At 36.0% G+C, this 13,580-nt stretch overlaps 1 protein-coding gene across 1 annotated transcript; it reads right to left on the bottom strand.

Moving 5' to 3' along the window:
* Window positions 1-10,271: 10,271 nt before the first annotated feature.
* On the bottom strand, window positions 10,272-11,057 carry LOC130801029 (uncharacterized). The gene is made up of 3 exons (XM_057664786.1): window positions 10,746-11,057; window positions 10,447-10,704; window positions 10,272-10,319 (listed from the first exon to the last, which is right to left on the bottom strand). Exons 1-3 carry the CDS (start codon window positions 11,055-11,057, stop codon window positions 10,272-10,274), a joined length of 618 nt encoding a protein of 205 aa, XP_057520769.1.
* Between the last annotated feature and the right edge of the window lie 2,523 nt (window positions 11,058-13,580).

The raw sequence follows: 13,580 nt of genomic DNA, 5'->3' as shown, positions 1-13,580 counted from the left end.
CGCGTCAATTACCTTGGTTACCAAATTTCATAATTTCTAACATCCATTTACTATTTTCAATTATTTTAAGTGTTTAACGAGTTTTTTTTTTTAAAAAAAAAACACATCGGATACATAAACCAACAACGGAAACGACTAACGTTTTCCGAATCGGCACCAATACCGAGACAACAGCTGCTGTCCGGAACTCTCATTACATTATTATTGTTGCTATTATTATTTTATATATATTCATACACAAAAAACCCATCATCAAAATAAAAAGAATAGGCCCATTCATAAGATATTTAAGAGACTTAAAATTCCACAAATTATAAGAATTAAATTAAATACTTAAATTTTCTTAACAAATTTAAATTTTGTAGAGAATCATAAAACAAAAATCATCCTTCTTGATTCAAGACATATATATATAAATACACAATCCCTCAAGCAAAAATCCAATTTTTCTAAAGTAATAACTTCATAGAGGACTACACTACTTGATCCATACCATTTAAATTCCTACTAACAAATTGTAATTTAGTTAGAGAAATGTAAATCATAAAAGAAATTTATTTAAATATCAATATTAACTTAATTCTTTTAACAAATTAAACTTTGCTAAAGGATATAAATCAGAAACATAACTCAATCCTTTTAACAAAATTCAAGTTTATTAAAGGATTAGTAGAGAAAATTATATATAAAAGAAAATATATTCAATCCCCTAAAAGTCATAGGATATCATCATACATAAAATATATTTCACCTTAGATATCTTATGATTAAAATTTATAAATAACAATTCAACTAAACTTACCCATTGAACAAAAGATTGAATTGAACAGCAAAGGTTTTTTTTATTTTTTCTTCTTGAGAATGCCGAAACAAATGGAACAAAGGAGAAATTTTTTTTCAGAAATTTTGTGGCTGCTGAAGTAAAAAAAAATGGAGTGATTATGTGAGGAACCTCCCATTCCTTACACTCCATCGGCTGCCCCTTCCATTCCCTCCTTAATAATTTTTTTAATTAATTAATTAATTGAGTAATTATTATATTATTGTCACAACAGAAAAGAAACGTTACGCGATAAAACTCGTTACCGTTAAAATTAAACCTACTTTATTACTTATAATTAACTATATAAAGTAGCATAATTTAATATTACTTATTTATTTTATTTTGTTATACTTTATTTTATTATATTTTACTTATTTCTAGACCTGATAAATTACGGGGTGTTACAAAGTCATAACTCAAGCATACCTTTTAAGTTTGTGCAAATTATTCCCCCTTTTGACATCATTCAAAAAGGAGAGGAGCTTTCATACCACAACACTAACTATATAAGTATAGCCATTAAAAAGGTAAGCAAGTAGTAGCAGTAATGAAAAGAAAATACTAAATGATGCAGTCTAAATATGCAATGAGTTAATATCACAAACCATAGCAAAATGAGCAGCAATGTGTAAAAAGTATCAAATTAAAAATACTGTACCCAACTTAGTACATTAAAACTAAAATAAATTGTTTGTTTGATAAATGGACCAACAAAAGATAAGTAGGAGAGGAATCAGGCAGGAAGCTCTTCTTCATCCACGAATTCAGTCTGCACCTCCATTATATCAAGCTTGGCACCTAGACGGGCCTCCATTTGAGTAAGCTGATCAGTGATAGATGCGAAGGTGACACGAACATCATCTTGGAAAGAATAGAACTGGGACTGAAGATCCTGTAGTTTGTTGAGAACATGTTCTAAGAGAGCTGTAGGAACTGAGGAAGGATTAGCAAAACCAGTGAAACCAAGGCCAGGTGAAGTAGGTGTGGTGGTTGTTGGTGGCGGTGTAGCAGGAATAGGTGAAGGTGGAGGTGATGGAATGTGGTGTGTAGGTGATGTGGCTGATTTTGGTGAAAGAGGAGCAGTAGGTTGAGGCTCAAGGGTCGTGTGTGAGGAAGAGTCATCATCCAAACTAACTACCGGACGTTTTCCCTTAGAAGTCAGCCTACTAGTTTTCCTCGGTGTTACAATAGGCTTCTTCTGAACCGGCATTCAAACCTCCTCATCACTGGAATCATCATCATCATTATCCAGTGCCTCACTCTCCTCCTCTTCCTTTGAGGCTTCCCCCTCACTTATAGCTTCCCCATGTTCCCTTTGGGAATCAATTTCTGCCTCGTTATGAGTGGCAGTGGGAACAGGCTCCTTGTCCTCCTTTTCAGCCTTTTGATCCTCCTCTGCTTTTTCTTTTTCTTCTTTCTCCTCATCAGAAGCCTCATTCTCCATATTCTTAATGGTGGCTTCCTCCAGAATCCCCTTATCAGATAATTTTAGATGCAAATTGTTAAGACATTTTGCACCTATTTTGTTATTCGAACTCCTGGGGAACTGTAGGCTGTCCAACGGGACTCCAAACTTCTTGAAAATTCATGTTAATAATCCTCCATATCCTACCATAAACTTCTTCTCTGTACAATCAGATAAATGTGAGATCATCAAAGAAGGAAAATTAATTTTGATGTGGTTGGCTAAACAATAGATTAAGGTGGCATCTCGAAGATTTACTTCACTACGCTTAGAATTGCGTGGCAAAATAAATCGTCGGGCTATATTATATAGCAATTTGTGAAGTTAGGACAGTGTATTGTGACTGATTCTACCTTTCTTTTCATTAATCCCCAAAAATTTTAACACTGTTTTTTCGTTAATCCCTGAAAACACAATTTTAGAACCAACATAAAATGTATCAAAACCTACGGTAGGAGCTCCAAACCATTCTCCAAGCATCACACAGTTAAACTCGATTTTGATTTCTTTAGGAACACTTAAACAGACTCCATTATCAATTGAAAAGTTAGAAATAAACTCAGGCATAAGATTGGGATAAAGTGGCTTACAGCAAAAACCGGTCATAAGGCTTTCCCAGTTTTGATTCTTAATAATGGCGTGCAATTGAAGAAAGGGAGTAGTGTCATACCAGTATTTATCGAGGCCAAAACCCACTGAAATTTCTTTTGTAATTTCCTCAGGACTGTTGGGATCAACAGTCTTAGTTTTCTTCAATGGTCTGGATGATGATCCTCCTTTGGGTGTTGTGTTTTGGCATTTAGTACCGCCATGCATGGTTGAAGAACTAGGTGGGTCAAATTATTTTGGTTCAGATGAAGAGGATGGTGGTGTAGTGATCAACGGGCATGGGTGTACGACCTTTAATGGCGTCAGTTGAGTCACTTTTAGTGTTTTCTTGCTTGATTTCTTGGTTGAGGAGGTAGCTTTTGGTGTTTTCATGGTGAGTAAGGACGGTGAAGAAAAGGATTTGTTTAAGGAAGATGAATGAGAGGGATGGTTTCTGAGTGAGTAAGGTGAGTAAAGTGATGTGAGGGTTTAGAAGGAGTGATTAGACGTGAGAGTGTAAGAGGGAAGTGTTATAGGGTGTCAAAGGACGGTTACTTGAAGGGTTGTACGATATCTAATTTAATTAATTGTAGTGTGAACAAGGTGGATGATGAATGGTTAGTGGATAGATTCATGGAATTGGTTGTTAATAATGGTTTTTTGATCCGACCCTCATTAATAATTTAGTTTATGTTGACCATCTACATAGAATAATGATGCTGGAAATAAAATTTGCGAAAATAAATGAAGATGTCCTCGTTTTTTTTAATATGAGTACTATTATTCGTAAAACAAATGCTGCTATGGTTTGATCGATTTAAACATTCATTCAATAAAGCAATCATAGCAGGTACTTTAAAAAACTGCATACCTGAACCTTTCAATGATCAATTTCTTAATTAGAGTTCTTGTGGATGAGTCAACCTTTCAATTTTGATTTTGCCTTTGAGGAGAATGTTTGCCATAAACTTTAGTGGAGCTTGATCATGCCAAGTTCCAACCTCATCTTTTCGTGTTGTTCCCTTAGAAGTGGTTTAGTCATAATGTTTGCTATTTGCTCATTTGTATTGACATGCTTAACAGTAATATTTTTATTTTCCACATTATCCTTGAGAAAATGATGTCTTATATGAATATGTTTAACTCTAGAATGATGCATGGGATCTTTAGATATACATATGGCATTAGTATTATTACAATAAATAGGAACACATTCAAACTTAATACCAAAGTCTCTTAGCTGTTGCTTGATCCAAAGCATTTGGGAACAGCAAGCTGCTGCTGCCACATATTTTGCTTTTGTAGTGGATAATGCAACGGTGTTTTGTGTCTTGGTGTTGTTTCTTAGAACACCAAGACACTAAACAAGTGCCAAAGAATTGAATCATACTGAAGTGCTTTTTCTGTTTACAAGATCTCCTTCATAATCTGCATCACTATAACCTTTCAAATCATAGACATCACTTTTTGAATAAAATTGGGACAAATTATCTATTCCCTTCAAATATTTCAGAATTCTTTTACTACTGTATGATGTGATTCTTTGGGATTTGATTGAAATCTTACACACAAATTGTAACGGTCTTGGTTTGAGTGACTCGGAAGATCATATGAAAATATGAACTTCAGTTCACACAGCGGACACTAGGGAAATATCTACTCTAGGATCGTCAGCGTTCATCGATAAAGAAATAAAATAAAAGCAAAAAACAAAACCAAAAGGATAGAAATAAGTCAGCGGAAGTTCCAAACGTACAACTCGAGCGCCTATTTGCCTCTAGGTAAAACAAAAGAAAAATAAACGAAAGCGAAAGGAAAACCAAGTCAATCTCCAGTTACATAATTATGGAATTATTTCTATTTAAGATCTTATTATAAAAGAAAAACATAATCTTGATGATTATGGGTTCTAAGTTGAGTTCTCACTCCAGCCCCCACCTGCAAATCAACCTGCTAGCCGTCGTACAACAACAACGTAGCAAGTTCCAAAGAACAATCCAATACACATCAGAGACTTCATAAAAAATATTAGTCAGGTTGAATACAAGCAATGTGTTTACCCTAGCATGCAAAGGCTCTAATTCATTCATCACTAACTTAACCCCAGATTGTAACGTAGCCTGTTCTATTCGGGTAGATATAAATTCTTTTGGAGGAAAACAAATGGGAGCGCTAATCCCAAGGCAACCACCGACCTAAGACGTTGCCCGTCATGTGCGGGTCGTCAGAGGTAAAGTATGAATACCCCCGTGGTGATCGTATTGATCCAAAACTTCAATGGGAACAATAACTGTAATAATACAAACCAAGGTACTAACCCAAAGGGTATCAAATAAATCAATCCTCAATTTTCAAGTTTAACTTCTTTCAATTATTTGAGGTGTCTAAGCCTTAAGTGATTTACAATGCCACAACTAAGATGAAACAACACCACTTTGCACAACCAAGTATAGAAGTATGGTCTAACCGTGTACCTCGAAGCGCTATAAACAAAATGAAGTTCAAAACGACAGGAATTTTACCCTCTTATGAATCGAGGTCCTAAACACCACACACACAATACAAATCACATATTAGAACGTGTTTACACATTTAATCCACTCTATACTATTAAGACACCACTAAGACTTGATAATTTTAAATGGTTTCACCCAAATTTCAATATATAGTTCCAAACTTTCAAATTTAATCAGAAACTTAAATGACCGATTCGGACAGTTTAGAAAATTCAAATGGAAAATCCGACTTCTTCACTGTGTCCGGAACGCGTCAATTACCATGGGTACCAAATTTCATAATTGCTAATTTCCATTTACTATTTTTAATTAATTTTAGCGTTTAACGAGTTTTGAATGCAACAAATAAGTGAAACGACAACAAAAAACACCCGAGATCTCGGGTAGGGGTGCCACTACCGAGTCAGCAGCTGCTGTCCGAATATTTTTTTTATTTGTATATATATTTTTAAAAATTATTCATATTATTAAATTATTTTAATCTCATGACTAATATAAAACAAACAAGACCATATTCACTACTACTGATTGGATCTCAACAGTGATCCAACCAACACTTCTAACACTTAAACAACTTGATATATATATACACATCTACTTATATGAAAAACTTCATTGTTACCCAAATCATAATCAAGACATAAGAAGTCATCAAAAAAAACATTCCCATAAACATGATCCTTCAAAAAAAGAAAATAAAATTTTACTACAGGATTATAATTATAAACTCATGGGTGACTACATAATTTAACCCATAAATTTTAATTTCTTCTAACAAGTTTAAATTTTGTTAGAGGAATATAAGAAGAGTTAATGAACTTAATTCTTATATGAACTTAATTCTTATAACAAGTTTAAACTTTGTTGAAGAACTATTAATCAAGAAGAGTTATGCTCCCTCCAAGCCATTTTAATTGTCCCATTTGCTTGGGCACGGTTATTAAGGGTGGTGTGGGGTCCATTAAAAAGGTGGTAGTTGGGTAAGTAGTGAAGCGTAAATAGTGAAGGGTTATTTAATTAATTAGTTTGGGTAAGTAGGGTATATGGGGGTATATTCATAATTACGTGTGTGAACTAAGGGTATTTAGGTAAAAAAAAGATTGACAAAAATAGAAATGTGACAATTGATATGGTTTTGCCAAATAAGAAAATGTGACAATTAAAATTGTTTGGAGGGAGTATATAAAAGAAACATGACTTAATCCCTTTAACAAATTAGATTTCATAAAAAGTAAATCCTCAATCCTCATAAAAAGAATATGTAATCCTCATAAAAAGTTATAGGATATCATCATATACATAAAGAACTATGTGATAAAAGAGCCAAAATCCCATATAACAAAACTTGAATATGAACACGCACATTTTTTTTTCTTCTTAAATCAACACAAAATAAATTCCATCCTAGACAATTTTATAAATAAAATTTATAAATAACAACCCAACTTTATAAATAGAATTTTTGTTTTAATCTAATTTACCCTTTGATTAAAAAGTTTACCTTGAGAAAGAAATAATCCAAGATCGAGTGTTCATGAGCCCGTTACATTAATTCTTGAGAAACTCGGGATTAATTCTTTTTTTCGCAAACCAGAATTTGTCACATGCTTAGTATGGGATAACAAATAATTGCATGGTACAAAAGAGCAAGGGTGGCGTCAATATGCAATGTTGGTCTTGAATATTAATTTTTATTTTTACTTATGAATTTTTGGGATTGATTTTCTTTATTATAAAGGGGGGTAAATTTAGTTTCTAGAAATAGCAAGTTCATTGTATTTGCTGGAAGAATTTTTGGTACATGAACTCTAATTAATTCATGAATTTGTTGACCAAAAAAGGGTGACGTATTGACTGAAATAGGAGATGTATTTGAAAGCTTCTAGAATCTTGTATTAACCCTATATAAAGGAATGTTTTGTAATCAAAAAATTCAGATTATGTTTCATGATATAAACCTTGTGTTTTATGCATTACTTTGCTTCTTGTGTTTGTCCAAAGAAATAGTAATTTCAATTATCACTTTGAGTTTGTCTTGAGTGTTAATTCTTAGGGGAGATTAAGTGTGTCTTATCTCTAGCCTAAAACCCCAAATCATTGAGTTTGTTCTTGTGATTTGGCTCTTATCAATCTTCTTCTACTATTCTTTCTTATCTACTCATTCTTTTTTTTTTTGTTACAATAAAATCAGAAACTTTTAAGTCTAAGTGTGTTCTTCCTAATCACACTTACATCATTTGGTATCAGAAGCTTTTGGTGGATCGAAAGGGTGTTTAAAAAAAATGGGCACAAATGGTGATCTTGCTGATATGTTACATATCATAACAGAAAATTGGAGAGATTGGAGAGAAAACATGAAGAAATAGATGCGAAAAAAGAACGACAAAATACTCAAATGAATGCTATGAGTGAGTTGTTGTTGAAAACATCAAGAGATGGTAGTGGTGTAGGAAATTCTCGTGCATTTGATGAAGATAGAGGATTGAAAATCGATCTCCCGGAGTTTGATGGAGGTCATGATAGCGAATGATTCCTTGATTAGTTAAGACAAATTGAAACTGTGTTTGAATACAAGGGGTATGATGATAGGAAAAAATTTAAGCTTGCTATGCTTAAACTTATAAAACTTGTTGTCTTATGGTATGACAATTTTAAGGCAAATAGGAAAAGAGCTGGAAAAGAAAAAGTCGATTCATGGGAAAAATTTTAAAAAAAAGATGAAAGATAAGTGGGTGAGCAAAGAATATGAGCAAGAGCAGTATTTAAAATTAACACATCTTTCAAAAGATGATGGAATGAGTGTGGAAGATTATGTAAAAGAACTTGAAAAGCTTTGCTTAATATGTGATTTGCAAGAGAATGAAGCTTTTAAAATTGCTCGATTTGTGAAGGGATTATTAAAGACAATCAGTAGAAAAGATGAAGTCACTCACTACACTTCTTTTAGTGATGTGTGCAAATTGCCTTTGAAATTTGAAAATCAAGCCAAGGAAGAAAAGGAAAAAGAAAGACCGAGAGTGCCTTATAAAAACACATCAAAATATACTCCATCATACTCAAAAGGGAGTACCTTTCAAAGTAAAGCAACCCCTTCTGGTCCGAAATATGAGGCAAAGAAAGAAAAGGTTGTGGTTACTCTTAGTGAATTTGCTACAAGGAGGAAATGTTTTAAGTGTCATGGAAGAGGACACATTGCTAGTGAATGCCCTAGCAAAGCTGTTCTAACCGCCACTTAGTGTGCTATCATGGATGAAGAAGAACAAAGGTATAACTTTGTGGTTGAGGAAGTGGCAAATTCAGAAGATGAATTTGATGAAGAAATACAACTGGAGGATAAATTTAACATGATGGTTGTGAGAAAAGTGTTGTTTAGTGAACCACAATTTGATTTGAGGCAAAGTAATAATTTGTTTCATACTAGATGCAAGATTGGTGAGAAGACTTGCAATGTGATTGTTGATAATGGTGCTCAAACCGATGTAATCTCATCAGTGGCTGTGAATAAGTTAAAGTTGACTACTAGAGATCATGAAGAACCTTACAAGCTGAATTGGTTGAATGATAGCACTAGCATAAAGGTGAAGAAACAAGCTCTAGTCTCTTATTCTATTAGAGGCTTTGAAGATGAAAGGTGGTGTGATGTGCTACCGATGGATGCTTGTCATTTGTTGCTAGGAAGACCGTGGCGGTTTGATCACAACTCGGAGCACAAAGGAAAGAGTAATGAATATCTTGTAACCACTAGGGATGGTTGAAAAGTTAAATTAATTTCCTTACCCCCAAAAGTTGCTAAAAATGAAAAGAAAAAAAGCAACTATCTTGTAACTTGTAATGAATTTGAGAAATTGTGGAAGAGCATGGTGGAGGGTATGCTTTGGTTGTAAGGGCCAAAGATACCAGGAGTACTTCTTGTGATAACTCATCATCCATAAAAGAGTTATTAGAAGAGTACGAAAATGTGTTCTCCGATGACTTGCCTAAAAGCCTCCCTCCAATTAGAGGCATTGAGCACGCTATTGACTTAATTCCTAGAGCACCTTTGCCAAACAAAGCTGCTTATAGATGCAACTCAGAGGAAAGTAAGGAGTTAGAGAGGCAGGTGAATGAGTTGATTGAAAGAGTTTATGTGAGAGAAAGTCTTAGTCATTGTGTCGTTCCTGCTCTGTTGGTGCCCAAAAAAGATGGGACTTGGAGAATGTGTGTAGATAGTCGGTCCATTAATAACATTACCATCAAATATCGTTTTTCAATGCCTAGGTTGCAAGACATGTTGGATGAGTTGAGTGGAGCCTTAGTCTTTTCCAAAATAGACTTAAGAAGTGATTATCATCGGATGAGAATAAGGGAAGGGGATGAATGGAAAACAGCTTTCAAAACAAAACAGAGGTTGTATGAGTAGTTAGTGATGCCTTTTGGGCTTTCCAATGCTGTGCCGAAAACAAGAGAGCAAAGAGGAAGATTTTTCTGAATTTTTGTTCACTTAAAAGGTTAGAAAATGTGAGGAACTCAAATGTTGCTTATAGGATTAAAAGGTAATTAAGAAATCAACTTAATGTGCCATAATACACACTTATTTGAGGAGTGACAAGACTCCTCCCATTCTAGCATACAATTTTTTTTCTTAAAAATTAATTAATTAATTAATTAATTATATAATTGTATATATATTTTTTTCTTAAAAAAACGGAAAAGAAACGCTACGCGATAACACACGTTACCGTTAATTACATGTCTTTTTTTTAGCTTATTTTATTTCTTATAATTGTCCATGTAAATAATATAATTTAATAATACTTATTTATTTAATTTAATTTATTTTATTACATTTTTTTAAACTCGATAAAATACGGGGTGTTACAAACTACCCCCCTAAAAGAAGTTACGCCCTCGTAACTTGCATGACAACAAGAAACGCGGAACACACTTGCTAAAACACAACACGACACTTGCTAAATGGCAAGACTTCAAGCCAAAGTGGTTTATCATTACTCGTGCGAAATTCCTATCGCCCTCTACCCCCCTTAAAGAAGTTACGTCCCCGTAACCTGACTAACCTGAAAAAGGTGAGGGAACTTCTCGCGTATAGAGGCTTCGGTTTCCCATGTAGCCGCCTTGTGCTCGTGATTTGACCACAGGATCTTAACCATAGGTATATCCTTCTGTCGTTTACTACGGACCTTCATATCAAAAATTCGAACCTGTTCCTCAGAATAAGATAAGGATGCATCCAACTCTAAAGGTTCGGGATTTAAGATATGAGAGGTTGCGGTATAATATCGCTTTAATTGAGACACATGAGATACATCATGTACCTTTTCCAAAGAATTTGGAAGAGCTAAGCCAGCTTACCCACACGTTCCAAAATTTCATACGGACCAATGAATCGGGGGCTCAACTTTCCAAGAGCACTAAAGCGTACTACTCCGCGCATGGGCGATACGCGAAGCAACACACGATCTCCCACTGCAAACTCTTCTGGACGACGCTTCAAGTCAGCATAAGACTTCTGACGGTCTTGTGCTGCTTTCATACGATCCTTTATCAACTTCGCCTTCTCAGTCATTTGGAATAGCAATTTGGGTCCCAAAGTCATCGCTTCATTGAAATCGTCCCAATACACCGGGCTAGGACAACGACATCCATACAAATCCTCAAATGGTGCCATCTGGATAGTTGCCTGGTAACTATTGTTTTAAGAAAATTCGACCAAATCCAAGTGCTCATCCCACGAACCTTGCCACTCCATGGGAACAGCACGCAGCATATCCTCCAATATCTGGTCCGTTCTTTCCGTCTGTCCATCAGTCTGCGGATGAAAAGATGTGCTATATAACAACGTAGTACCCATTGCCAAGTCACAAGGTCTGCCAAAATTATGACAGGTAACGAGTATCTGTATCGGACACAATAGTATGGTGCACACCGTGAAACCGCACGACATACTTAATGTAAGCATGGGCCAATTGTTCCATCTCCCAAAGGCGGTTCATAGGAATAAAACATGCAGATTTAGTCAAATGATCCAATATGACCCACAAGGCATCATTACCCGCCTTCGTTCATGGTAAGCCCAAAACAAAATCCATTGAAATGTCATCCCACTTCTACACCGGTATCTCCAAAGGTTGTAATAATCCGCATGGTCTCTTATGCTCGCTCTTAACCTTCTGACAGGTCAAACAGCGTGAGACATATTGTACAATGTCTTTCTTCATTCGCGACCACCAAAACATTAATTTAAGATCTTGATACATCTTATCACCTCCCGGGTGCACCGAAAACTTCGTACAATGCGCTTCGTCCAAGATTCGTTCTTTCAAAGATGCCTCCCCTGTCGGAAAACACCAACGGCCATTGAACCTCAAGCCACCATCCTCGTGAACAAAAAGTTCCTCTGCTTTTCCTTCCCGAGCCTGCCCCTTTAACTTCAATAGTTTCGGGTCCTTATCTTGTGAGTTTAAAATTTCTTTAAAAAACAAAGGTTGAATAGCCAAAGCACCCAGACATTCTTGCAATCCACCCTTGCGAATCACTTGTAGATTTAAATTTAGCAAAATCCCGATGCAATTCCTCAACACCACTTAAGGCGAACAGCGAGTGATTAGATTTCCTACTCAACGCATCAGCAACCAAATTCGCTCGTCCCTCATGATATATAAACTCCAAGTCGTAGTTTGACATCAACTCTAACCACCGACATTGTCGCATGTTTAAGTCGGTTTAGGTATAGAGATACTTTAGACTCTGATGGTCAGTGTAGATTCTACACTTAACACCATACAGAAAGTGTCGCCTTATTTTAAGAGCGAAAACTATGGCAGCCAACTCAAAATCATGGGTAGGATAGTTAACTTCATGTGTCTTCCGCCGTGATGCGTAAGCAATCACCTTACGATCTTGCATCAGTACACAACCCAAGCCTTTCTTTGACGCATCACTGTAAACGGTATAATCAACTTGGGGTCAGGTAGGGTAAGAACAGGGGTTGTAGTTAATCTTTCCTTTAAGGTTTGAAAAGCTTTTGTCACACTCCTCCGACCATTCGAACCTCTTTTCTTTTTTCATGAGTGAAGTCATAAGGCGAGCAATACGAGAGAAGTCTTTGACAAATCTTCGATAATACCAAGCCAAACCCAAGTAACTCCTCACTTCGGTGACATTCTTTGGCGTCGACCAACTCCGCACCGCCTTTACCTTTGTAGAGTCCACCAAAATACCCTCTTTACAAACAAAATGACCCAAAAATGACACCTTTTCCAACCAGAATTCACACTTTGACAGTTTTGCGTACAATTTGTGTTCCCGCAGGGTCTGTAGAACTAAGCAGAGGTGTTTCTCAAGTTCATCCCGGTCCTTAGAATAGACCAGTATGTCATCAATGAAGACAACCACGAACTTATCCAAGTACGCACTAAATACTTGATTCATCAAGCACATGAATGCAGTTGGAGCATTTGTCAACCCAAAAGGCATCATGGTGAACTCATAGTGTCCATAACGTGTCCTAAAGGCCATTTTATGTATGTCCCCCTCAGCTATTCTTAGTTGGTGATAACCTGATCTTAAGTTAATTTTTGAAAAGATCTCGGCTCCTCTCAATTGATCAAATAAGTCATCTATGCGGGGTAACGGGTACCTGTTCTTGACGGTCACCTTGTTTAACTCTCTATAGTCAATGCATAATCTCAAACTACTATCCTTCTTCCTCACAAATAGAACTGGAGCGCTCCAAGGTGAAACACTAGGTCGGACATAACCCTTGTCCAACAATTCCTCAAGCTGAGACTTTAGTTCCTCCATCTCCTTCGGAGCCATGCGATACGAGGCCTTAGAAATCGATCCCGTTCCAGGTACCAAGTATATCGTGAAATCAATTGCTCGTTAAGGTGGCATACCGGGAATTTCGTGAGGAAAGACATCCAAAAATTCATTCACTACAGCGAGATCCTTAAGCTCCCCCTCCTTCTTCCCTTCCTAGCTGATATGACACAAGTACAAAGGGTTTCCCTGCCTCACGAGTCTGTGCAATTCTAAGGTTGACACCAAATTCGTTTTGGGTCCCTTGGGAAATTTTCTATACCTAACGTTTTCCCCTCGTGGTCCTTCCAACAACACTATCTGCTCTCTACATTCAATAGTGGCTTTATATTTTCCTAACCAGTCCATCCCCAAAATTAACTCCAAGCCC

Source organism: Amaranthus tricolor, chromosome 15 (genome assembly GCF_026212465.1).
Source record: "Amaranthus tricolor cultivar Red isolate AtriRed21 chromosome 15, ASM2621246v1, whole genome shotgun sequence".
NCBI lineage: Eukaryota > Viridiplantae > Streptophyta > Magnoliopsida > Caryophyllales > Amaranthaceae > Amaranthus > Amaranthus tricolor.
The sequence above is the reverse complement of the archived record's forward strand: the minus strand, read 5'-3'. Positions and strand labels throughout refer to the sequence as shown.

Excerpts from the sequence above, each read along its gene's own strand:
- LOC130801029 (XM_057664786.1), bottom strand. The coding sequence starts at position 11,057 with ATGGCACCATTTGAGGATTTGTATGGATGTCGTTGTCCTAGCCCGGTG. Across the intron at positions 10,705-10,745 it reads CGTATGAAATTTTGGAACGT|GTACATGATGTATCTCATGT; the intron begins GTGGGTAAGCTG and ends TCTTTGGAAAAG. Across the intron at positions 10,320-10,446 it reads AGTTCCCTCACCTTTTTCAG|CAAGTGTGTTCCGCGTTTCT; the intron begins GTTAGTCAGGTT and ends GTTGTGTTTTAG.